The 25632-nt window shown below is 35.9% G+C and overlaps 1 protein-coding gene across 7 annotated transcripts in view; it reads left to right on the forward strand.

Moving 5' to 3' along the window:
* ASPH (aspartate beta-hydroxylase) overlaps positions 1 to 25632 on the forward strand; it is a 117443-nt gene that overhangs the window by 73947 nt on the left and 17864 nt on the right. For 6 of the 7 annotated variants that reach the window (XM_074898903.1, XM_074898905.1, XM_074898902.1 and 3 more), the window contains 9 exons: positions 1712 to 1800; positions 3130 to 3216; positions 5247 to 5397; positions 6452 to 6588; positions 12049 to 12147; positions 12840 to 12929; positions 17973 to 18110; positions 24352 to 24487; positions 25334 to 25425. In XM_074898903.1, coding sequence (XP_074755004.1) covers positions 1712 to 1800; positions 3130 to 3216; positions 5247 to 5397; positions 6452 to 6588; positions 12049 to 12147; positions 12840 to 12929; positions 17973 to 18110; positions 24352 to 24487; positions 25334 to 25425 — 1019 coding nt within the window. The remainder of the gene's footprint in view (positions 1 to 1711; positions 1801 to 3129; positions 3217 to 5246; positions 5398 to 6451; positions 6589 to 12048; positions 12148 to 12839; positions 12930 to 17972; positions 18111 to 24351; positions 24488 to 25333; positions 25426 to 25632) is intronic. The other variant, XM_074898908.1, reaches the window with a different exon arrangement.

Genomic DNA, 25632 nt, shown 5'->3' on the forward strand with positions numbered 1-25632 from the left:
CTTTATAGATCTTAATACATTTTTATGTTTAAAGCCTTGTATGATCTTTGTTAATTTAAATGGAATTTAGTAGGATACCTTCAATCCTGCTTAAATTATATTTCTCCCCTGACCCTGCAAAGCAATAGCTTCTATTTAACTGTGCATACCAATGCTGCAGAATAGTTTCTAAAGGTAGTGTAAGAAAAACTCTTGTCATGTAGAACTGAGATCATTGTTGAACATGACAGTAAAAGTCTTACACAAAAAGAACCAAAGGCACTCAAGGTTGGCTTTTTTTAATCTCATACAGAAGCAGCTCAGACTCATAAGATCCTCTAATGCTTGGATAGGGTTAGTATTGGTTTAGCATTAACTAAGGCATTGGTCTTTCTCTGAGGTTTAACATAAATGAAGTGATTTGTCTGTCTAAAGCTCTGTATAGAATCAGAGTCTCAGAGAGAAAGTATCATTTAATGAATCATGAGCACAACTTCCAGTAGCATATGATGGCTCTTGTCATTCCTGAACAGTGCACCTGAGGACTTAGGAAGCAGAATAAACCATGGCTAATTACAATACCTTGTTATCCAAAATACTTGCTACAGCATTGCATCAGTCTTGTCATGTTAAGCTGTATGGTGTTTGGGTTTAGCTTTAAACATACCGGTTACAGCATTCCCTGTTTAAACTTCTGTGAAGGAGATAATCATTATACTTCTTTTCATGCTCTTAATGACTTTATGTCTATAGAGGAGAAGAAACAGTAATATGTAATTTAAGCAAAAATATATGCTAATAATTAACAGATATGCATAACTAGTAGTTACTTGTATCAGCCAAAATATATTTCCCTTACTTGAGTCAGAAAAGGTTGGGTTTTTTTTTTTCTAATGAAGTACAAAAGCAAAGTTTAGCTGTAGCAAATGTGGAGGAAAGCAGTTACCTGCTGTCATATCCTTCTGTAGTGTATTCGCGTTTTTTTCATATCTACTATACTTAGTGCAACCAAATAGACGTTGTTTAGGAGTGAACTGCTATGAAGTAAATAGCTGTTTGAATTGATACAGTTTACTTAACTTTGCTTCAAATGCAATTTACTCTACACAATTTACTTCAAGTCTGGTTTGCTACCTATTGCTGCTGCTCTGCTCCAAGTGTGACAGCTTGCTAAGCCGTGGAAACTTCATAACTTAAAGTGGTCTTAATCAGACATTTCAGCATTGAACCTGTTCTCAGCAGCAAGTTGTACTACATGACTTTGAGTCCCTTCTATCCTGAGTAACTATGATTTCTGTCAACTATTTTAGTTGCCTTTGGCAAAGACTTAGACATAGATAGGCACAACTTTAGAAATTACTAACAAGTTCCTCGTAATGATATTTTTCATAATACCATATAAATATGGAAGAATAACAGTTCTCTTTGTTCTTCCATGTCAATTGAACCATTTGGAACAAAGAATATCCTTGACTATATGAAATGAAAAATGCTGTATCAAAAACTTGACTACAAAGTTATTTGGTATGAATGACTGAAAATTGCTTTTTCATACAGGATTTTGTGACTGTAATAAGTAAGAAATCAATTTCTTTTCAGTGTATTTTGAAACTGCCTTATTTGAAAATCATGCACTTTACCAGCACAGTACTAGTTGTTTGGAGTAACCTTTAACTAGCAATTGCTGTGAAATACGAAAGTAATGAACTGTGAGTTTTTAAATCTCTTCTAGTTAAAAAGAAGAAGAAGCCAAAGCTCTTAAACAAGTTTGATAAGACCATTAAAGCTGAACTAGATGCTGCAGAAAAACTACGTAAAAAAGTAAGTTTTGAATGTTTGACTCAGGACTGTAGGCAGTGAACAAAAATGAATAAAATAAAAATTAACTTAGAGAAAGGGAGAAGTACTTTTATATTACTTCTTGTGAAATTAACTTTTTAAAATTAAATATTCAGTACATGTTTGTCCTTCAAGTTTCATTTCTGATGGATAGTTTATCTTAAATTTTTTAAAGTCATAAGTGTATGTCTGTTCATGTGTGTTTGCTCACCTTTAACCTTGAAAATATTCAGCTTAACTGTTGACTTCCTATCATCAAAAACCTGCTTAAATTAATCACATGAAACAGGGTTAGTTCTGTCCTATCACTGTTGTCTGTTTGAGTACTGAAGTCAACTATTATCAGAGAACTTAAATCATGTAAGTGTGTTAATATGGATCTCTCAGTAAGTGTTCATATGCTTCATAAGGATTAGGTGTAAATCTTTGTAGTAGTCATTTGGTCAGTTGGCTGACACTCTTTTCCTGCCTGTGTCTCTTGGTGAGTTGCAGACAATCATGCTTGTCTTGTAGGAAACAGGATAAATTTACTAATAAATCAGACACATGTAATATTTGAAAATAGCAAGACAGTTGTACATAATAGTCCAGTCATATTTAAAAGCTGTAAGAGTTGGAAGTGGCAGGAAGGTTTGATGCCAAATTTTGCCAAGCAGTGCTTAGCTCAAGTTTTAACAGTGCAGCTGGTTCTTCTCAGCTTCCGTCCTTACTTGCTAGTCAGCATCAAGCATGAGAATACCATTGTTACATTCAGACTTTGTATGACGGGGAGGAGACACAGAGCACATGTGAGGTGTCCTGAGGGACATCATTAATGCAAAACATGTGGAGGAAACAGCCATAAACTATGGATGAGTCTATAGTATTTCCCATGGAAGAACCATAGTTACGATACTATTCGTGTGAGGTATGAAGAGAGGAAATGTTCATGTGTGTCTAGAACTTCCTTTCTGTTCGCTGTTTTGTTCAGTTTGGCCTTATTATTAGGAATAGACTCTTTGCATTTTTATATAGACAGGTTATTGTCATCTCAGCATTCTTTCCAGTCAACAAAGGGAAAGTGAGAAAAATAAAATCAAAGCTATTCATTTTAAACATGGAAGGCAGATAATATTGTTTCATAAATAATGACAAAAAATTTCTCTTAAATAAGCAGGCAACCCCAACAAAAATATGCATGAAAACTGGTTCAGTCTGCATTTTTTTGGTTTATTTTTGCTTTTTAATTGGGAAAACTAACGTGTTATTAGGTCATGCATCGTTCAGCATTTTTATTAGATAGAATTGCTGATAAATTTCTCTACTTCCCAGGGAAATGTTGAAGAAGCTCTAAGGGCCTTTGAAGCATTAGTGAATCAATATCCACAGAGTCCTCGTGCAAGATACGGGAAAGCACAGGTACTAAAACAAGCCATAAATGTTAAAAAACACAAGATAAACTTGTTTTTAACAATAAAGTTCTAAACCTCAGTCAGACTTCATTTATAATTTTATGGATGTTTCCTAGGGAAAAAAGAGAATTATGTGATCTGTCATATCTGTTTCAGTCCTCTATCCTTCCCCAACTGCTTTGGGAGCTTTTGTCTAACTTCAGTCTAGTGGGAAGTATTGTAAATAACACAAAAATAAGATACAGCCTGTAGATCTCCTGAAAACTGTCAGATGAACAGTAAGAGATATATCACAACTACCGTCCCAGTGCAGGTACAACAGGCAAAACTTAGCTGTTAGCTTGCCGCAGCTGGTAAATCAATTTAACAGATGGATTATTTCTAAGATTTACATTGTAACACAGTGTTACTTTTAAGTGGATATTTATCCCAACCCAACGCATTCAAATTTGCTATCCATTGTCACTCACTAAACTGCAGAGAAGGGTAAGGATAAAGGCCAGGAATTCACCACAAGAGCGTACTTTTCCATTTCTGTGAACCATTACATGCTACTTTTGTAGATTCAGTTCCTAATAAGACATGAGTATTCATTTTTCTGGATCTTTTAATAGCTTTAAAGGCAACTGGTTTACCCAAAATTCTACAAAAGATGTCATCATGAAAGTGTTTTTTAGAAATTTGAGCAATTTCTGGTATGATTTCTGGACCTACATTTAAGTCAGATTAAAAATGTTCTATAGAGATTGTTAATGTCTTTAAAGCTGAAAAGAGCAGTAGGTAAGTCTTAAACCTCCTTATTTGATTTATAGTGTCTATATCGGTGAATTTATGCAGATTTTATGCTGACAATTTTTGCCTCTTCCTCATGTATCTTTTACTATTCTTTGCTGTACAATTCCCTCAAAAAAAGTAAAAGCAAATTTCCTAGTGAATGTACCTCAGAAAAAAACAAATTATTGCTTAAAACTGATTTCTGAAGTGATCTCTGAAAACCAGCTGATCAGCTGTTTGTCTGAGTAACCATATATTTTGGTATTTCCCATACTTAATTTCAAAGTAGCTCAAGGGAAAAAAGAAAAGGAAAGAAGTACAAAAAGATTCCAGACACTTACTGCAGCATACACAGCTAACACAGTTGAAGCTGTTTCATTTAATGTGTATGATTGAAGCAACAGTGAATTTAGATAGACCAGTAGGAGCTTCTGTACCTGCAGTGCTTGCGATGCATCTATGCCTTGCTCTGCTAATTGACTTAAGAAAGACCATAAGCCAATAAAAATAGAAGTATTTGGGAATTCAAAATAATGCTTTAAAAATTCAGCATTTGAGATACAGTCATATTTTTTTCAGCTGTGGAAACAAATTATGAAAATGCCATACTACAAGTGAAATCAGTCATAGCTTCCATTAGCTTCATGAAGCTGTAATTACGCAGTAGAGATCTCATACATCCTTTGGTCTGCTCCCGAACTTAATGCACAAATTTAAGTTCTGAAAGAGTTGTGGGGTAGATATTCTATCAACATATGCAAGAGTTAAGCCGATACCTAATTAGTTTTCTAAGAAAGAGTGTAAATAAATTTGTTTCAGAATATATGAAAATGTTTGTTGGTGTGCTTTGATCTGTGTATTGCTGCCAGTGTGAAGCTTAGTATACAAATAAACCGTAGGCAATTTAAGTTTCTTCCATATTATTAAATGAGATTGCTTCATTTACTTTCAAAAGCAGAAATTAGGACTTCTGCAAATGTTAACCAAAAGTCTGTGTTCATGCATGTTTTAGGTGTAATTTTTTTCTTACTTATGCTTTCAAACAGTTTGCAGGAAACCAGAATTAACAGTAATTCTAATCTGCTTTACCATGAAGCACAACCAAATAAGTTTTCCATTTTTATGCCAAAATTATATAAAAATAATTCTAAAATTATTCACATATTCTGACAGTTACATAATTTGCCTTTTAGGAAAACAAAGTTGGTTTTAAGACTAATGGATTATTATGTGTTCGAATAATGGTTTTGTGATTCTTTCTAGTCTGAAGATGATTTAGCTGAGAAAATGAGAAGTAATGAGATGCTGCAAAAAGCTATCACCACCTATGATGAGGTGGTTAGTCTGCCAAATGTCCCTTCAGATCTGATAAAACTGAGCTTGAAACGAGAAGCAGACAGGCAGCAGTTTCTTGGTAAGATTTGAGGATGGTGTAAAAATTATGGAAGCTGTGTGAGCAAGACTTTCAAAAGATCAGCAAGGACTTAAAAGTGCCAATTCCATTGACTGTTTGGTAGGACTTGTGTTCCTAATCTCTTAAAAGCTTATGAAAAATATTTTAAAATTCTTTAAAATATTTATAGGTAACTAGTGTGTATAATTGCTTGGATGATAGTGGTGCCTGTAGACAACAGCACACTATGTGCTATGAGAAGGCATGATGGGAGGTGGTAAAAAAATTTTATTGACACAGAAAGAAGAAAATGTCCTTTTCTACTGAAGCTGAGGGAAGTCATGAGGAAATTAATGACATATGCTGAGTAAATATACCCAGAGTAAACTTTCAGTAAACATAGAGAAAAATGGAATTTAGTTTAGGGAAAACATCTGAAAGTTTAGATTTCAAGTCTGTGATGTACGAGAAGTGCTGATTAGAATATGAGGCACAGTCAGCTTTGGTGGAGAAGAGTTCTGTTCCCATGGGTTGAATTTTAATATCAACTTGTTTTGATCTTGCTGTTCCTCAGGAAGACCTAATCTAGCAGGCCGAGGAATGTACTTAATTTTAAGCATGAAAAGCATGATTAATTTAATAATGGAAATATAGTAGAACTATTGCTTAACACTAGAAATGCATTTGATTACTTAATTAAGACTAGGTTTATTTTGATATGTTTACCTGTTATCGTCGAGCACTTTGACATCTGTGTATGAAAGAGCAGCCGAAGCTTAAATGTTGTTACTGCTACACTGTGAAAGGTTCTCCACTAGAGGCTACCATAACACTGCACAATAGGCATTCGCAGTGATTTCCTGAAATATACCTTGTAGGGCTACACCCGGTGACAACCAAGCAGCTGAATATACTCCTATCTGCACAAGTTGTTGTTTTTTCAAGTTCTGCTTCTTCACTGTTAGTGAAAGTGGAACACCTGGCTCTGACTTCTGTTATCTTAGATACTATGTAAGCATCTTACTACTGTTACTCATATCTGTAGTTGTAATTCAGTCTTGTTCAATCAAATTAGGTCGCATGAGGGGTTCCCTGCTTACTCTGCAGAAATTAGTTCAGCTCTTTCCCAGTGATACTTCATTCAAGAATGACCTTGGTGTTGGTTACCTCTTGATAGGAGATAACAGCAATGCCAAGAAAGTATATGAAGAGGTGAGTTTCCATTCCGGCCAAGGAAAAGTATTATTTGCATTCATATGTTTCTTTGAAAGATTGCTAGCTTTTAACTTTTTTAGTTGTTAAACATTTTGCATGTCAGGTTTTGAAGGGTTAATATAGATAAGATTTTTTTTCTAGTGCAGTTCTTAACCTGAATTAAAATCAGAAGATAATTTCCAGATACTTCCATGCTAAATATTTTTCTTCAGAGACAGAGAAATGCAGATATTCCTCATATGCCTAATAATATTTGATTTCTTATACCTTGTGGTAGCTTAGTTTGGAATATATTGACAACAAATATAGAAGTAATGTATATTATTTAAAAAAAAAAAAATCTTATCTGCAATACATAGAAAGCAGAATTAAGCCTGTTTTTTTACACGAACACCATCTCTAACCATATGATGAAGTAGTTCAGTACTTACACAGCTATTTAACCTTTGGTTTTGCATGATTTTTGCAGGCAGCCTCAATTTTTATTTTTTTTTTTTCTTTCATGACACATGTTGTGTGGATTTATATTCCTATCTTATACTGTCATTATCAGACTGGGGTGACTTTACTGCCAGGAAGGACCACTCTGCTCCTCTGATCTAGAAACCCTGTTAACATCTGGAAACTCTGACAGATGCAGAGCTTGACATCACTGGTAGAGCACAAGCTGTCAGCACTTGATCAGAGATGATCTTGTTGATATTGGCACACTTGCTGCAGAGCTTGTTTAGTACAGGCGTAGTATGGTAATTGGCTGGTTAGTAGCCTGAAGATGAGCCAGCGTGAATAGTACCACCTCCTGAGAATAAAGGCCCAGTTTTCCATCCCCCACATCTAAGAGTCTGAGGGGATTCTTGTCTCAGGTGGTTTCTTAAAGAGGAGGGCATTCAACTGTATGGTTGGAAGCAGGAGCCAAACCCTGATAATACTTTTTTTTTTTTTTTCCTCAAGCTCCTCTGGTAGTCTCGAATGTTGCCAGAATAATGTTTGCTTTGCTACTTTGACATCTTTGTAGATCCTTCCATAAAACACTTTTGTTTAGTATTTTTTGGCCTGCTGTCAAAATTTCACAGAGAATTGGAAACATCAGTTTTTAAAGATAGAATATATTAACTGAACCTGCTTCTCAAGCTGCAAGGAACTTGAAAAAAACAAATGTATTCATTTTGGGCAAGATTTTCCCTTGTAATTTTTCAGTATTTTGCTGCAGACAATACAGTTGTTAGAATTTCTCATTATCAATAATCACAGGATGTTTTATAAATGGAAGAAGGCTATGAGTTTGCAGTATAATTACTTTGATAATGAGTTTGATATACTGCAGAAGAAATGTATACTGCTCTGATTAAGAACAAATATGCAAAAGAAGAACTGGTCTGCTTTTAATATATTGTTTTCCATGCATCCATAGACTTTATCCAGTGTAATTACTCTGGTTTGAGGTTCACTAACCACTGAAATAGAATAGATCATAGTGATGTGCTGTCCTTGTAAAAGAGCAACAAATAAATACGTCTCAAAAGGAATTGAATTTATTATTTTTAAAAATCACATGAGTTTCTATATTCAGGATGAATTCCAACACAGTAATGTAATTTTTTTTTTCATTGTTTTAATTAAGGAAAAAATTTTATGAAGAATTTTAAGAAAGGAAATATAGCCAAAGAAACAGGGGGAAGTTCATGTGTACCTGCTTTTAATCTTGGTTATACTGAAGGTTTCTTACGTGATTTGGGGCACATTGCTTAGGGGCCATATGGTCTGCTCTTGAGTGCTTTGCTCAGCTGTGCAATGCACATTTAAAAGGTGATTGGCATATGGTTTGGAGCTCCTACCATAGGTGCTCAGGTTCTGTGCATAGATATAGAAGGGCAAGCTGTGAAGAGTGGTTCAGGGGACCTCCAGGAGACATCTTCCTCTTCCCATGTTTTTTGAAAAGCCTGGAAAACTTCTGTAGCATGAATAAGTCCTTCTCACTAGTGTAGGACAAATTAGTGATTTGATAGAAAAACATAAGAGCACAGACAAGAGCATGAATTCAGTGCTACACAGTAGATGCCTCCAATATTTATGAATCCTGGATTCCAATTCTCACTGTAAGGATGTTCATACATTTTATTCAGTGCTTTTTAATGCAGAAGGCATGGACATCTAGGAAAAGAGAGCAGACCTCAGGATGCATCCTCAAGAGAACGTACCCCTTGTTCGACTAAAGGCTCAGCTTTTTGCTGATTCCTCTTCGGTCCCATTCTTTTTTTTTTTGTGGTTGTCTAACTTTTTGTGTTTGTGTTCCTTGGGCATTTCCCAAGTAGTTGAACAATTTTTCTGTGCAGAAGAGTCTAGACTCCATATTTTCCATTTCTTGGCCATCTGCTAGATTCTTGCTTCCTGCTGTAACATTTGATCTTGATTCCATGTTATTAGTCTGTTTTAAGCATGGGGTGAAGACATGCAACCAGCTGGACCCTTCACAGGCACTGTCCCCTACATTGGGATTACAGCATGTGCCATTTCAGACCAGACCAACTCTACCTTGCATCATTTCCAAGGAATTGAATAGATGCCCAAGGAATCCTAGTGAATGAAAACTTCCTGCTTTACATTTAGTTTACTTATTTTCCATTCAATTCTTGTTTTCCATTACAAATCTGTTATGTCTTTTGGAGCTGTTGAAGTGTTATAGTCACATTTTTATTTTAAAAGTCTTAAATACGCTATGTTCCTTCTTTTAGCTACAGAAGTGATGTGTATAAACACTGAACTTCAGATCAAGAGAGTTTTGTACTTAACAGCTGTAGTGTGGTATAATCTAACTAACACAAAATACGCTTTTCTAGTACACATTTGCCAGAATTTATGCTGGACTACAGATGGAAAATGGTGTCAACTGGAGAGGATTTCAGTTTTGCCTCTAATATTGAAGCATTTTCTTTGAACATTGCACTTAGGGACACAGAATCATAATGTTAAAAGTAGTCCTAGTAGAACTCATAGCTATTTTTATTTTCAAAGAAAACATATTGTTAAAAGTAGTCCTAGTAGAATTTAGAGCTATTTTTATTTTCAAAGGTCTACAGATTACAATAAAATACAGTGGAAGAGAACTTTCTAAGATCAGTTACGCTGCTAATAGCACTTTTTCTGCCTGCCATGCTGAGGCATGTCTGCATAGCTCAGTGCAGCATTATACAGACACGCATAAGCCAGCTCTGATTGAGCTATCTCAGGTACCAAAAGCAAAATATCCACATTAACACAGTACTCTGCCCTGGCTAATTAGCCATTGATAGCCCCAGAGGTTAATTTCTATATTCATGATTAATATTTAATGGGCGATGAGCAGTTTAGTAAAACTTATTTCTAAACATAATTAATATTGCATGCAGCAACAGCAACAGAGTAATACAATTTACATTAAATACTTCCAGTGTAATTTCTGCTGATTGTATCTCTTCGCTCCTCTTCAGGGGCTCTGAATGTAGATCATGCCTTAATGCAACTCGGCATAGTTTAAATGAACCGTAATACAGAAAATTCTATTCTGTCTTAATTAATCAGATAGCTTTATCCTATAGTTAAAGGAACTGTAACGAAATTATATGGCTAATAAGTATTTCTGTCAGTCATTTATTTCACCCTGCAGATACAGGTTCATGGATCAAAATAATTATACGCAGAATTCCGTACTCAAAATGTATAAGATGCATAAGGTGGTAACATATTCTTATAGTATGGATCAAGCTCGTCCTTACTATGACTTGCGGGGTTCACTTTTTGCTAATAATTTGTCATATTATGGACTTCAGATAGATTGATAAATTGATTGTTCCTTCATAGTAGCTTGTCTGCAAAAATGAATAAAATGCTGCTGTTTTTAACCCACAACATTTTATATGCACATCGCACTGATTTTAGTTTTGCTTGGATGTAGTTTGAATGTAATAAGGTTTGAGAAAGCAGAGAAATTGGCCCAGAGATCTTGTTATGGGTTTGCTTGTAATTAAATTGATTGAAAAATTAGCTTAGACAGTGACTGGAAAAGGCAGAGGAAAATGGCTATAATGTATGCAGACATTTTATCCATGGCATAAGTTTAGTAGCTTCAAAAATGGCTTTAGGCAAGACAAATTGCTCATCTGTTGTTTTGTATTTAATGGCTGTGCTAAATTCAGTATTCAGCAGGTATCAGCCTCTGCAGTTCCGCTGACTGACAGGCTCTTGTGGATCTGAGGATCTGTCCTGATAAGACTGTTCACCCTTATTTTAAGGAGAGAGGAGGTGTAACAACAAATTAACTTCACCATGTAATTAATACCACATAGAGCTACAAATGATATTGAATATATGCATCATAGAAACATGGAGTAGAAAGTAGATCAAGACATTCTCTAATTCTCCCTTTGGCTGAGGCAGACCAAATGCACTTAAATTATCTCAGTAATGTTGGGTATATGTTTCAGAACTCAGGCCAGCCAGCTTCACACCTCCTTTCCCTGAAAGACTCCCCAATAAACTGATCCTTTCCTACAGCTGTCTCTGTACTCACAAATTTTTCTCTTGCACAGTCCCCTGAAATATCCATCTCTAGATATTTGCCTGTAGGTTTTCCTTTCCTGCAACACTAAGTCAGGTTATAACTTGGACATTATTTGAATCTTGTAGAGGATACATCATCTTTTAGCTTAATTCAGCATGCTAGGTCTTGGTCAAAGAGACCAGCACACAACTGTAGAAGAATTATTTATCCATCACCTTCTGGTGTGAAAGCACATCGAATCACTACTGCATTAGACCTTGCATTACCATCTGATAGCTTTCTCTTGGCCAAGCAAGTGTAAGCTCTTCCAGAGAATGCTCCAGATCACCGCAGTGCTGAGAAGGCCCTTTGTGTTTCCAGCATCTGCACAGTCCTGTTCTGTGATGCAGGCTTCATCTTACAGCGTCTTTCTCAATTGTATTCACTGTGCTTTGGAGTGTAATATGTTTTCTCATGCCAAGACTTGTTTTCCACCAGTATAAACCTATCTAATTTTAAACTATTTCAGGTATATTTCTATCCTATGCTTCCTGTAGGCTTTTTCAAGTGCAGCTACTTTCCCTCAGATTAGTCAAACCTGGGAAAACTTAAGTGATAATAAATGGGGTTAATTCTGTAATGTAGCATACTGTAACTCTAGAGAGAGGGTGGAGAAAGGCAGACAACTGAAAAATACAGCAATTCAGAGATTCTGGTTGGAATAATTCTACTTCTGAGACTTTTAAGTTTGACTTGCAATAGATTTTTGTGGAGAAGCACAGAAGTGAATATGGAAAAGAAAGTACAGCCAAGCCATTAATTTATCTGAGAGTCAGCGATGAAAGAAAATGGCATTGCATCACTAAATAGTAATATGTGCACAGGTTTGTTAATTAGCAGAGATCCATTCATGAGTATTTAATTTATTTGCTTTCAAACAGGTTCTAAGCCTGGCTCCAAATGATGGCTTTGCCAAAGTACATTATGGCTTCATCTTGAAGGCAGAAAACAAGATAGCGGAGAGCATACCCTATCTAAAGGTATTTTTCTTTTCTCACTTTCAGTAAATATTTTACCTGTAAAAAATAAAATTGCAATGTATAAAACATGTTGAGGTAGAAGCATACTAATCACAAATCACAGTTTAAGCTATATGTTGAAGTTATATTGCTATATCACTGCCTGTGATCTGGAACAAGCTTCTACATTGCGAGTCATCAATTCTTAAACATCAAGTATTTGTTTTATTAGTGGTTAACTCTAAGTACATAACTATGAGTCTCAAACTGCTTTGAGTTTGGCAGTATGCTTCAAACTTAAGGTTCTTGGAAAAATCCAGAGGGCTTGCATATACTTCTGAGGGTTTGGGAAGAAACGCCACAAAATAAAACCTTCATCCAGTTTACTGAAATGCTTCTGTATATGTATATATAGAGTCAGAGGCAAGTATCCATCTCTGAATACACTTCTGTTTTGGAGGGACTGAGGGGAGAGAACATGGCATTTGGAAAACTGGTAACATTTCCCAATTTTTTTTACTGAGGTATTCATTCAACCTGAGTTCCAGAGGACTATAGTGGTTATATTTGATAGCCAATTTCATAACCTGTCTCTTGCATAGAATTGGCAGCCTATTTACAGCAATCAAATGAACTCTTTTAGAAGTACTGTTGAAGCTTCTCTTATCGTTTTTCCTTTCCTTTTTTTTTTTTTTTTTTTTCCTGTTTTTTAGGAAGGACTAGAATCTGGTGACCCTGGCACAAATGACGGACGCTTTTATTTTCATCTGGGTGATGCCTTGCAGAGAATGGGAGACAAAGAGGTACACATTTAACATGTTCTTGCTTTAAAGCCTAAACCTCTGATGGACTGCAGAATCCAAAAAAACTTTTAAGCATGGGCTCAGTGTTGAAAACATGAGTAGTCCTATTGCAATAACAATCCACCATATGTACGTAGAGGTCAAGATAAGCAAGAGCAAAAAACCTGCCATTGGTGTGACAAGAGTCAGTCTCTTAGCATCTGTTGCTTTAGAACTAACCTAAACTTTTGAAGCTTACATGAGGCAGTTTAAACTGATGGACCAAACTTTTTCAAAAACTCAGTGAAGGTGTTTTTAGAGTCTGTTTTCTGCTCCTGCCACTTATAACAAAGACTTTAACCAGAGTTAAAAAAAAACAATTTCATGTGTGTCACTGTATGGAAGTTCTCTCATAGCTCTGATACAACAGTGTTTTGTAAACCTCCCTTCTTCCCTAAAGTGACCTTGAGCACCAACGAGTATGTGATAAAAGAAGACCTTAAGAGGACTGAATGTGTGGGCTGAGTGACAGTATTTGTTCAATAATTAAAGTAGCAAACACATCAGAAAAGCAGAGATTTGTGCAACAAATCTGTTGCATGCCCAACAAAAACAAACATATGTGACTGAAAACCATAAAAGTTTCCAATTCATTAATTTAAAAGCAAATTTAATGTTAAAACTAAATTTAAATGTGTGAATTAGCACTATTGCCATGGTAGGGGAGCAAAGGGCTTTTGTTGTAGACTGTTATTAGTAATGAACTTTACTATGGGCATGAATTTAAAAACAAACAAAAAACAAGCCAAAAAGCCCTACTCAGGTTCCTGGATGGGAAATGTGAAAATAATAATTTAAAAAATCATAGTGGAACTGCTTTTTAATGAGTTATCTAGTAATAGATCTGAAATATTGATATCTAAAATACAGTAAAGTATGCTGCCCTCTTGAGTATCTTGGCCCCAGTTGCTCAACATTTCTCCAGGTGGAGTATAGTAGCACTTATGTTAGTGATCTTTCTTAAGCCTGGTTCATCAGGTTGGTTTTCTTTCTTTATAAATCATGGAACTTATATTGCAATACTTTATACATCCATTAAAATGTAATAATATCTGTGGGTTTAAGTTAGATTGCCTTCCTTGAAAGTATAATAAAATATTCTTCCAATGAAGTTTCTTGAATTTAAAAGTTCATTTACAAGTGAGAATTAATTGGCCTCATTCTGTTCGTAAATACACACACACGCATGCACACACACACACATACGAAGAACGCCGGCTTGCATGCACTCTGTCTCTCTGTCTGTCCTTCTCTCAATAAAAAAAAAATAAAAAGGAAATCCCTGTATGCTTTTGTGGGATATTCGTTAAATTATGGTAATGGGATGCTCTAGGCTCAATGTTTGACTAAAGATACCACACAGATGTAATTAATGCATATCATCCCAGTATGCAGGATAATCATGTGTTAATATTTATGGAGTTAATGGTCAAATCTACTGTAGAAAAAGTTTTAATCAATGACAAATGAACTTCTTGGCGTAGGGGAGACTTTTAAATTTGTCAATGGAAAGTCCACTGTTAAGCTAAATTTTTCTTACTGACCTTGCTAGACTTGCTGAACTTCAAGATTTAATCAGGGAAACAGATCAATATTTACAGGACATGTGGAATTGCTATCACTGAAGGTTTGTTGAAGGTAGATATTCATCTATTAGAGCTAAATTAGGAATTATGGATGTGGTTTTGGTAAGTGTTAGGGAAACAATGTTGAGTATGCCCTTTCCAACTATAATTTGATAAAATGCCAAATTGACTTAAAAAAAAGATAAATTAGAACAGTGGAAGGTATTACAGAACAAAGCGCTGTTCACACAGAATATATAAACTGAGTGCATCTCAGACACAAACAATTACTTTCCTGAAAAAGAAGCTATACTGTTGTAGCTGTTCTGAATAGTACAGTGGTCATTACTTAGTCTTTCCACTGCCGGGATCTGCATGTGAAAAGAAAGGTTTCTCATGGAAACTCAGGACTGGAAAGGATGACCTAGGCAACCTAACCCTACTTCATGCTGTCAAAAGCAACCTCATAGGACAATTCTTCTAATAGATAAGGATTAACAGTATTATATATCGTGATTATAGCTGATGGCTCTTAAAGAGCAGCAATTCATACTTATCAGTCAGTGGCTGAAACAAGTAATTCATCCCCCTTATCATTTGGGCTAACTCCAGACATTGCAAATGAATGCAGGCAGTGACCATGAATGATCTGTTGATATCCCACTGCTATTGCAACTTACATCTTGGGGAACATACGTTATAAATCATAATGCTTTCATTTCAGATACTTAACTAAGATAACATCAAAATTTAAATGTATACTCTGTATTACCCAAAGGTTTGTTTTTGTTTCTTTTACCCATACACAATTTTAAAAAGCTTCTCTAGACAAATAAGATGAAAGCTTACATATGGTCTGCTGCTACTCTATTCATCCACACTGTTTTTCTGTAGTTCAGATAAATACTGTAAGGCAACATTCTGTTGCGGCCTTTCCTCCCTACTTTAAGAAGGTTATAAAGATCAGAGTGCCACATTTTTTAAAAGCTTGAAGAAAATTTATAGACTTTCAAAAAATAATCTATGGTTACAGTATAGAGACTTATGTAAAAATGTGGAAGTAAAACCACCCAAGGTCATTTTTAACCTTATATCTGAAATAAAAAAATCTCTAACATGACATCTGAAAAGTTATAGAAATAATCCATTACATGAAGAATTTCATGACTGACTGACTGATAAGACTAAGTCTTAGTAAGTCACACACTATTCTCGAGACTGATTTGTACCAAAAAAAATTTTGCTTTTCTTTCTAGTTCACTGGCTTCAAGGTAAACCTAACTAATAAGCTGTCATGAACTGTTCTCCTAGGGGTGTGTTTATTTGATTGTATGTTTCACATTCCATTAGACCCCATACATGAAATGATTATTCTTTAGCTTAAGAGTTAGTACTGTGGATTTTGTCTCAATAACCATTTTGGTTTAGCCTTCATGTCAAATGTGGGCAGATTAATGGACAACTGTCATGCTCATGAGTTAGAATACAAGAAGTTACTCTCTTTGAAAACCAAATAACAAATAGCCACCCAGGGAAAGTACCATACCAGAATGCTACTGTGGACAGTGTTCATCTTGTCCAGATGTTGTGGTTTAACCCCAGCCAGAAACTAAGACCCACACAGCTGCTCTCTGACTCCCTGCTGATGGGATGGGGGAGAGAATCGGAAGAGTAAAAGTGAGAAAACTCCTGAGCTGAGATACAGACAGTTAGGTAAAGCAAAAGCCGCATGTACGAGCAAAGCAAAACCAGGAATTCATTCACCACTTCCCACCGTCAGGCAGGTGTTCAGTCATCTCCAGGAAAGCAGGGCTCCATCACACTTAATGGCTACTTGGAAAGACGAACACCACTGTGTCAAACATCCTTCCTTTACTTCTTCTTCCCCAGCTTTATATGCTGAGCCTGACATCATATGGCGTGGGGTATCCCTTTGGTCAGTTGGGGTCAGCTGTCCCAGCTGTGTCCCCTTCCAACTTCTTGTGCACTCCCAGCCTTGCTGGGGGCATGAGAAGCAGAAAAGGCCTTGACTCTGTGTAAGCACTGATCAGCAGTGACTAAAACATCGCTGTGCTATCAACACTGTTTCCAGCACAAGTCTAAAACATAGCCCCATGCTAGCACTGGGATACTAGCACTGTGAAGTGCTAATATTCCCGTCAAAACCAGCACACCAGATTTTCTGTACTCCTGCTGGAAAGAAAAGTGGAGGGTTTGTTTTTTTGAGGAGAACTTGGCAGGGAGGTGGGCACAGCCAGGGAAGGCAGCTAATGGTGAGGTCTAGGGGGAGTATTATTAACTGGAAGCACAAGGGTGAAATTATAAGCTGTTATATGTAGAGTGAGATAGGAATAAATATCAGGTTGGGTGAAGGAGCGTGAGAACATGGCCCAAGTTTAGATGAGTGACGCTTAGATGGAGATGAATTGGATAGGTAACAGGCTTGGGAGGGTGCAGATTTCAAGCAGTGTAGCTAGAGAGGGACTCTGTGCATGACTCCAAGTAAAAACGTTTTGGGATGGTTTCTGTTTGAGGCAGTGATTGCTGCCTTCTTCAGTCCCTCTGCTTTGGACTTACCTCCTATCTCCCTACTTAGCTGTCCTGTCATACCTTTTTTTTTTTTTTTTTTTTTTTTTTTTATTTTTTGGTGTTGTCTAAAATATTGCAGCCATAGCAGCAATGCTAGACAGGAAGGAGGCAGCTATATGTACCCTTCTCTGTGTATGGTTCATCACAGTGCTACTCATGCTGGATCTTTTCTTTCCAAGCATCCCATTTTCTTCCTTTGCAGGACCTTGTTTTGTTGCTATGTAGTGGTAAAGCAAGTTCTGGAAAGGAAGAGTAAGGCAAACAGAGGTCTGGTATTAGCATCGGTATGTTTCTACCATGTGAAATAAAGGGAAGGGTCAAGAAAAATTAGTAGCATCAGCTCAGTTCTGGTGTGGCAACAAATATTTGAAGAAATTCAAATGCATATATGGTTTAGGTAATTATGTAACAATTTAGATCCACAAAGTCAGCACTGTTTTCATCATCACATCATCTCCATTGGCAGCAGAAGGCAGTCATCTATAATACATAGGTAGAGAATTGAAACAGAGAAGGCAAGGTTGCCAAGATGACAAACAATTGGATATCCCAAGTCCAAGGAGAGCACTGATAGTACTGACCCATATTTGGTGTGAATAGTTGTGAGAAGGTTATCCTCTTTTGCAAATGTTGGATTGGACAGCCTTGTCTGACTGATGTATTTTGGAATTATTAGTTGGGATTTTTTGTTTTGTTTTCTTTAAGTGATTGTTACTACATTACATCAGAAGAATAACCCCAGCATCCAAAGAGATAGTCTGTTACCTTACCAAAAAAGCATGAGTTACTTTTTTTGTGTGTGGGAGATTGGCTGATAGGGAATTTGATTGTTGACACTGCAATATTTTAGGCGTACAAGTGGTATGAACTTGGATACCAAAGAGGTCACTTTGCATCAGTTTGGCAGCGATCCCTCTACAATGTCAAGGGACTGAAAGCTCAACCCTGGTGGACAGCAAGGGAAACTGGTTATACAGAACTGGTAAAGGTAAGACAGTTTGTTTCTGTGTACTTTGATGTTATTTTTTTTAATAATAACTATAATGTATTAAGCAAAGAAAATTCTAATCTATGAAGTCTGAATCACTGCCTGTGAATACCAGACACCAATCTCAGACTGAGCACAAGGTTTAACTAAGATACTATAAAATATGCATTTTCAAAATTGGGAATGAGAACAGGATGGCTGAAATGATTAATAAATACAAAATCTGCATGGTAGACAACAGTAATGTCTCAAGTGCAAAATGACAGCAAACTTTAGTAATGTCTGGGATACCCATTGTGAATTTTTAATTAGTCAGGAAAGGCTGTGTCCTTCATCCCTTGTGTAATATTTAGTGACTTCTTTAGAAGCTTTTAATTGCATAAGAGAAACAAGTTTAGACTCCCAGTGATGGATTTCGCAAAAGATAACAACATAGAATTTAAGTTCTTTAATTTTTTTTATTTAATGCAAGACAATTAGTCTGGCTGTTATTCATAATAATAGTTTTGTTTCCAAAATAGCATAATTTTTATTATTTTAATTTTAATAATTTTAATCATAATTCTAAAAAAAAAACCCAACCTTTTTTCCCTGTATGTTTCAATTATTATTATATGGTTTAGCAAAAATATTCTGCACAGATAATTTAAAAACATAAATGTTTATTTGCAAGAGACAGGTTCCTTCAGAGTGGTTGCTTCCTTATACTTAGTTACATAACATGTTAAAAAACCTACTATGAAAGGATGATTTTATTTTTAAAAAGGAAATAAACTGAAAAAGGAAGATTACTCCTTGTTATACTTTTGATGGCAACATAAATAAGGATAGGAAATTTAGATTCAAGTGTGATTCTCCAGTGTAATCTCAGTCACACAAAAAAAGACAATTGGCTTTGTGGACTAGCGTTTGGGAATATTTTAAACGTGCATGTATTGAACTAATTCTCAGGGAATGTGTAGGAACAGATACTCCCTGCCATAAAGGAGATGAAGAAGCTGGGAACTTTTTATCATACTTTTGCCCAACAACCAAGAAAGAATATATATTATTTTATCGATATTTTAGAGCTATCTGTAGTGACATTTTACAGTCTCTTACATGTAAACCATTCAAATTCCTGAGTCACAGATGGCAATGGTCCCTTCACCCTTGGGATAAATGGCCAGGGCTCCACCTTGAAGGGATTTTTTTCAGATAGATTAGACCATATATGGAGGTCTTGGTTTGGATCAGCATCCTACATGACTCCTAGAAGAACCATTCAGAAGACCAACAAGGATAGAAGTTCACTCTGATGTTGACAGCACAAGTGCCTCTCTGAAATCCACTCATACCTTTTTAATCCAGTCATTTTGTGCTGTGTTTTTTAGCTGTTCTGTTAGCAATATATCATTGAATCTGGACTAAATTGTGGCTGTTAATTTATTTACACAGGTGTCATAATTTGGGGGTCATAAGATTTACATTCTTCAAGATAATATTCATAGTTGAAAGTATAAACTCAAAATATAAGTTAAATGCATCAGGAAAAATATTTGTATTCTTGTATTTCCCTCATAACTCCTGTTTTGAAAAAAAGGCTTGATTCTAATAACATATGATGCTGCAAGCAAAATTGGAAGTAATGTTCTCTAGAAAGTGGAAAAAAAATCATTGGAAACATTCACTGTATTAATTTCTGAAATACACAACTTCTGTACATGTTTTAGTTTAAAAAAACATTTTTCCCCATTCCACAGAGCAAAAACCAATTAGCAGTTATTTCTTACTGCTTCATCTCACTAGATTCCTCTTACATCTGTGCGAGATGTGTGGGAAATGCTACCAAATCCAAATGATAGAATTTGACATGGAAAACTGCCGTATGAAGGGCAAAGCCCTGGAGACCCAGACCCTCTTTCCCTGTGTTTACTTGTTGTTAAATGTGAACAAGTTTTTTTCAATATCTTGGTAGCTTAACAGTGCTAACTGAGGATTTATTTGTGGCTAACTAAGACAGTGCTAAAGCCAGACTGGCAGCATGTCTTGGTTCATTCTACCAACTAGCACAGCTGTGGTCAGTATCATCTTATGGCAGAGACCTGGCTTGATTTTGTTATAAAGGATCATGTGATTTTTTGGGATTGGAGATGGGAATGTGAATTTTGACAATGCCTTGCTTTTTCCTTAGAAAACCTGAAGAAAAAAATGTCTTTTTTTTGGTATTCCCAATTTAATAAATTCTCTCTGAGGGGCATTCAGCTCACGTAACTGTAGCCGTACAGACACAAGATATATTGTCCATACTAGTGGTCTGGTTTACAGGTTAAAAAAAAGAAGTATTTCCAGAGTATGATTAATTTTTACTATGTTAAAAAACTAAGGATGGCATGTCATCCTTTATGTTGTTAACTTTCCCACTGCTTTACTGAAAAAAGAAGCCTAGACAACTAATTTAGCCCTGATGTTTAACTGCCTTATGGGTAAGATTAAAGATGGCCTTATACTTTATTTACTTAACTGTTACCTACTTGCCTGGATGTCTTAAGGAAGAGAGAAATTTTTTAGTTTCTAAAAAACCCCCACAAAGTAACACTTAACAGGATGTGTATTATGGTGTTAAATCCTGGTTAGTGCTACCGTGATGAAGGGAAGTGGATCTTTGCAATTCTTTAGCTGCTGCTCATTAATACTTGAGTATTTTATAGTTCTCTTGAAAGAATAGGGCGGGACACCTAATTTCTTAGGGAACAGAAGACATAAGTTTAAATTAGGAAGAGTGTGTCAAGTGATTTATATAGAAATGTTCTGTTAATGTTTCTGATCTACAGTATTTCAAGCCTTTGGATTTGGAGATAGAAACTCCTTTCTTGTTTGAGCTCAGCTAAAAGGAAACCTTACTTTTATCTTTAAAAACCTGTTCCCTTGAGGCAATTAGCTTTCCTTTCCATGAATGGTCTTACTGAGTCATTGCATCATTCTCTGGTACCTTTTGTAGAACCTCAGTGTAGCACTATTTTTCTATTCTGTTGCCCATTTGAAAAAAAAAAAAAAAAAAAAAAGGCTAATGGCCTAGGTAACATCTTCCTTTCCTCATGTTGTGTCCTGTGACTTCTTGGAAAGACCCAGAGGATGCTTTGCCAATAATGTACTACAGTGAATAGCTGATTGATTAAAGTAGATCTTGTATTGTCAGTTTTCTCTGGCTTAGATTTTATTAATTAAAAATTTAAAGTGCAGCAAGAAAAGCACAGAGAATGAAAGTACTGGCAGCAGCACATATCCATAATATTTTCTGGAGAGTGACAGGTAGGACTTTAAAGGTTTAACTAATAATAGCTAAACATTCATATATAATGGAGAAATGAAATTGAAATATACATTTAAAGTGTGACTGGATGCTTTAAGGGGAGCCTTGCGTTGAAAAGAGCAGATGATGCATACACATGCTGATGTTCAAGCATGCTGAGTGACCAGATGGGTACAAGGAATCTATTTTGAAAGGTTTAAAATATTGCCCCTTACTTGGAGGTTATCAGCATTCCCCAGCAGAGATACAGTAACTGATCATGAATACTCTCCTACTCTGTTTCAGTTACAAAGTGAAATAGATTGAAGTCTTCACCATGATTTTATTTTATAGTCCAATGAATTTAAATGGACATGTGGTCAGTAGTTATGCCTCACAGAGGGTAGTAACCTCTCAATCTCTGCCTGTGTCGTTTATGACTGTGCATTTGAAAAGGTTTGACAGCATAGAGTAAAGATTCTTATAATAGTCACACATAAAAATAAACCAATATTGAGAAATCCCTATTTAAATATAGTACATCCTTGGCAATAAAATCTACACTATTGCCAGATGTAAAGCAACTGTAAACTTCCATTATTGTTAGGAACTGTATTTAAAAAGCCATATGGAGGTTTATGGGAATCATCTGCTAGGAAACAAGTACATATGCCTCCAATGCTGTTCACCACCTGATTCTTCACTTAAAATTGGAATTTTGCACCAAATATTATATGAATTTGTTGCTCTAACCTGAGGCTTGAATCGCTACATCTTATTGACTTAGTCATTATGTTTTAATGGTGTTATGAGTTCTTACCATTCAAGGTATGCCTAAGAATCTGTAAAATCAGAGAGATCAAGGCTGAGCTGTGTTTGAACTACTGTAAATTCTCTGTTTCCTTTTTACCTAGGATTTGCCTATTACTTATAGTAAAGCACTGTTGGAGTCTTTTATAGATGGTGTCCAGGTCTTCAGGAGTATAGAGACGCTATTGATTTCAGTGCAAGTTATATCTAAAACCACTGAGGAGCTAGTTCAAAAGCAATGATATGTATTAAAATCACTTCGTATCCAACATGTTAGGGAAGAAGTCTTAAAATGCAAGGACAAACATGCACCTTTGGAGGTTAACTTTCAGCCTGTAGCACTCGTGAAGGATTAGAGGTGACAAAGCAGCTGTTGCCTGCAACTCCTTAGACCATCAGTGCTCTTCATACATCATCTTGTCTGCATGGTTGAATGCTCCCTCTTACCTTTTTCCAGATGAGGAAGTAGGAGAAGTTTGAGGAAACAGAGAAGCATTTGTAATATTTTTTAAAATTTCCCAGTTTTGTTGATCTGTATCGCTGTAATTTGAGGCTTGTGTAAATGTAAGTTACTCTTTTCTTTCTCTTCTCCAGCCAGTGCAAAATCAGGTACTCGAGCTGGTGTTTCCTTTTGTGGATGTAGTAATGTTGAATCAGTACCAGCACAGTTCACTATTCATCTCTGGGTGAAAAATTTCAGTCTTGTTTTGTACCCTGCATTTTGGAAAAGTCAGTTTTCCAAAGATACCCTAAGAAACATTTCTACTTAATATTAACTGTTAAACAAGTGTTATGGAAACCCATCAATGAGAGAGAATGAGGTGAACACACCAGGAAAAATAAGTGCTCTTCCCCTTTACTGGCAGATGAGAGAGAAAACAATTTGCTAGGAAGGAGTACTGTAATAACAGCAGTGCAATCCTAATTTTCATAGGTCTTAGCCTACCTAAAAATGTTCTAGTGGGAGAAAGTTGCTAGAACAGCATGTTCTAGCCATGGCTTGCTGACCTTTTTATGATGTATCAACATATTATACAACCTATTTTTATTGTGATTAACTTGTCTTTTAATTGAAAAAGCTCTAGGGGAAAATGCAACTGTTTAATTTAAATGGCGAAGGCTGATAAACATATGGAGCTTTAAGGCTAGAAAGGGGCAGTTATATCACCTGGTTTCACAGACTTGAGTTTTACTCAGCTTTATGCATCATATAAAGAGGTAGTGTGGGAGCACACCTTAGCCTATTTTCAGTATGAGATTGATTGAAAATGTCTTACAGAAATGCTTTGTTCAAGAGCACAAAGGAAAAATGGAAACTATTCACCCAAAATAAGGTTTAGTGAGTAAAGTAAGCAGCTGGGAAATGCAAGTCACTTGTCCAGGTCCATTGTTACACTACGGGTTTTTCATTTATATTGCTATAACATTAAAATGACTTATTGGTAGAATAAAAGGCTTTCTGATCTATCTGATTTTTTACAAATATAATGTCCTAAGGCAACAGAGAACACAATTTTTAGTTCTACATTCTTATGGTTTTGCTATGTATGAAGTACAAGCAGCTTACATGTTTTTAATGGTTGTATCCATAAATATCACCTGGCATTTCAAGTCGTATTTGATCTTTTTCAATAGCATCAGCATATGCAAGTGAATCTTTGCAAACATTTCTGAAGGTTTAAATCATAACTGTCAACTTAAGTGGCCTCTTTACATTTGTACTCTTTGAACTGTGATGTTCTGCCAATGCCCAGAGTTCCAGGTTATGGGAGTGGCTTTCTAGTTGCATGATTGCTTCCAGGTAACGTGCTGTCTTTAAGAACAATACTCTTCCTAGCTTGCAGTGCAAAATGATCTGTTAGAGAGCCTTTAGGCTAATTTAAAAGCAAGTCAAAGTGAGGCCTAGTCTGCAAAGAGGCTGGGGATTATTGAAGTTTCATGATCCAACTGTAATAGAATCTGAGGAATGCTGTGGAAGTTGTTTTTCCTGCCTTAATGTGTCAGAAGGGAATTGAATATAAAGAAACTTGATAATGATGATGAACACTCTTTTAGTGCTTTTAAATTAAAAAAAAAAAAGGTAATGAAAGGGAAAAATTTTAAAAGTACTAAAGCCAAATGTAGTAAGTTCTCAGTGCAGTAACATGGCTTTCGCAACAGTCCTTAGAAAAAAATTGGAAGCTCATTCGGGATGAGGGGCTTGCTGTGATGGATAAAAAAAGAAGCCTCTTCCTGCCTGAAGATGAGAATCTACGAGAAAAAGGAGACTGGAGCCAGTTTACCTTATGGCAACAAGGTAAAACATTTTCTATTTCTTCTTTCCCCGATTTCACTTTCTCAGATTAATATAGTGTAATAAGGAGTAGCAACACAGTTTTTTCCAAAACCATTTTTGTAATCACTGAATCTGCAGAAGAATGGAGCTAATAAAATAGTGTCTGGGACCCCTGTGACAGTGAACAAGAGTTCTTTATTCTAAACCATGTTGTCCCCAAGCACTTCTAAGGATCCCTTGAGGGTAATACTCCTCTTCTGGCAAGGCTGCCAACATTTTGCATAGTACAGATCAGCCTGAGGGAAGACAAGAATGTGGGGAGAGGTGCATCCTCAATATTGTGTTGTCAGCTAGGTGAGATCTATCATTCAGAAATGGTATGAACAAAAGAGTGTAAGCTTTAAGACTTCTGCCCTGTCCCTGAGCTCTGCAGTAAGAGGCCCAAGTGTTGGAATGACCTTAAATTCTTATAAGACTCTGCATATGAAAGAGTACTGTAAAATAAAATATGAAAAGCAACTTATATCAAAATATATTCTGGTGTTAAAATGGTACGATGTTGGTGGCGTTTTTCTTTTTTTTTTTTTTTTTTTTTCTATGCAGCCTCATTAATGATTATATTTTTATAATCATGTTTAAAAATAATAGAAAGCCTGGTCTTCACAAATCATTTAAAAGCAAAGATGTGTAGGCTGCTCTGATAGTACATCATGAGAGTACTGCTGTTTCATGATCTGTAAAATGGGAATAATATTTACCTGTCTTTCAGTGTGAGCTCTTTGACAGCTTTGTTGCTCCTGCAAAGCAGAAAACAGGGAAATGTTTGTTCATTGATCTTACCAATGCTTTATTCATTATTTTCACTAGGAAGAAAAAATGAGAATGCTTGTAAAAGTGTTCCAAAAACATGCACTTTATTGGAAAGATTCCCAGAAGCTACTGGCTGCAGAAGAGGGCAGGTACTTAGCAAACTTCTTCATTTTTGAAAATTCCTAATGCTGGGAGCAGGTGATTTTGAGGAATGTGTATAGAGGGATGTATGACCTTGGTATATTTAATGGTGCTTCAGGCACACAATGAAGTTAACAGTAAAAACATGCTCAATTTTAGCCCTCAGCAAATGCAAGGTGAAATATGTTAGTTGAAGCCTTTCTATGGAATCTTTA

The sequence above is a fragment of the Athene noctua genome, chromosome 2, assembly GCF_965140245.1.
Source record: "Athene noctua chromosome 2, bAthNoc1.hap1.1, whole genome shotgun sequence".
NCBI classification, from domain to species: domain Eukaryota; kingdom Metazoa; phylum Chordata; class Aves; order Strigiformes; family Strigidae; genus Athene; species Athene noctua.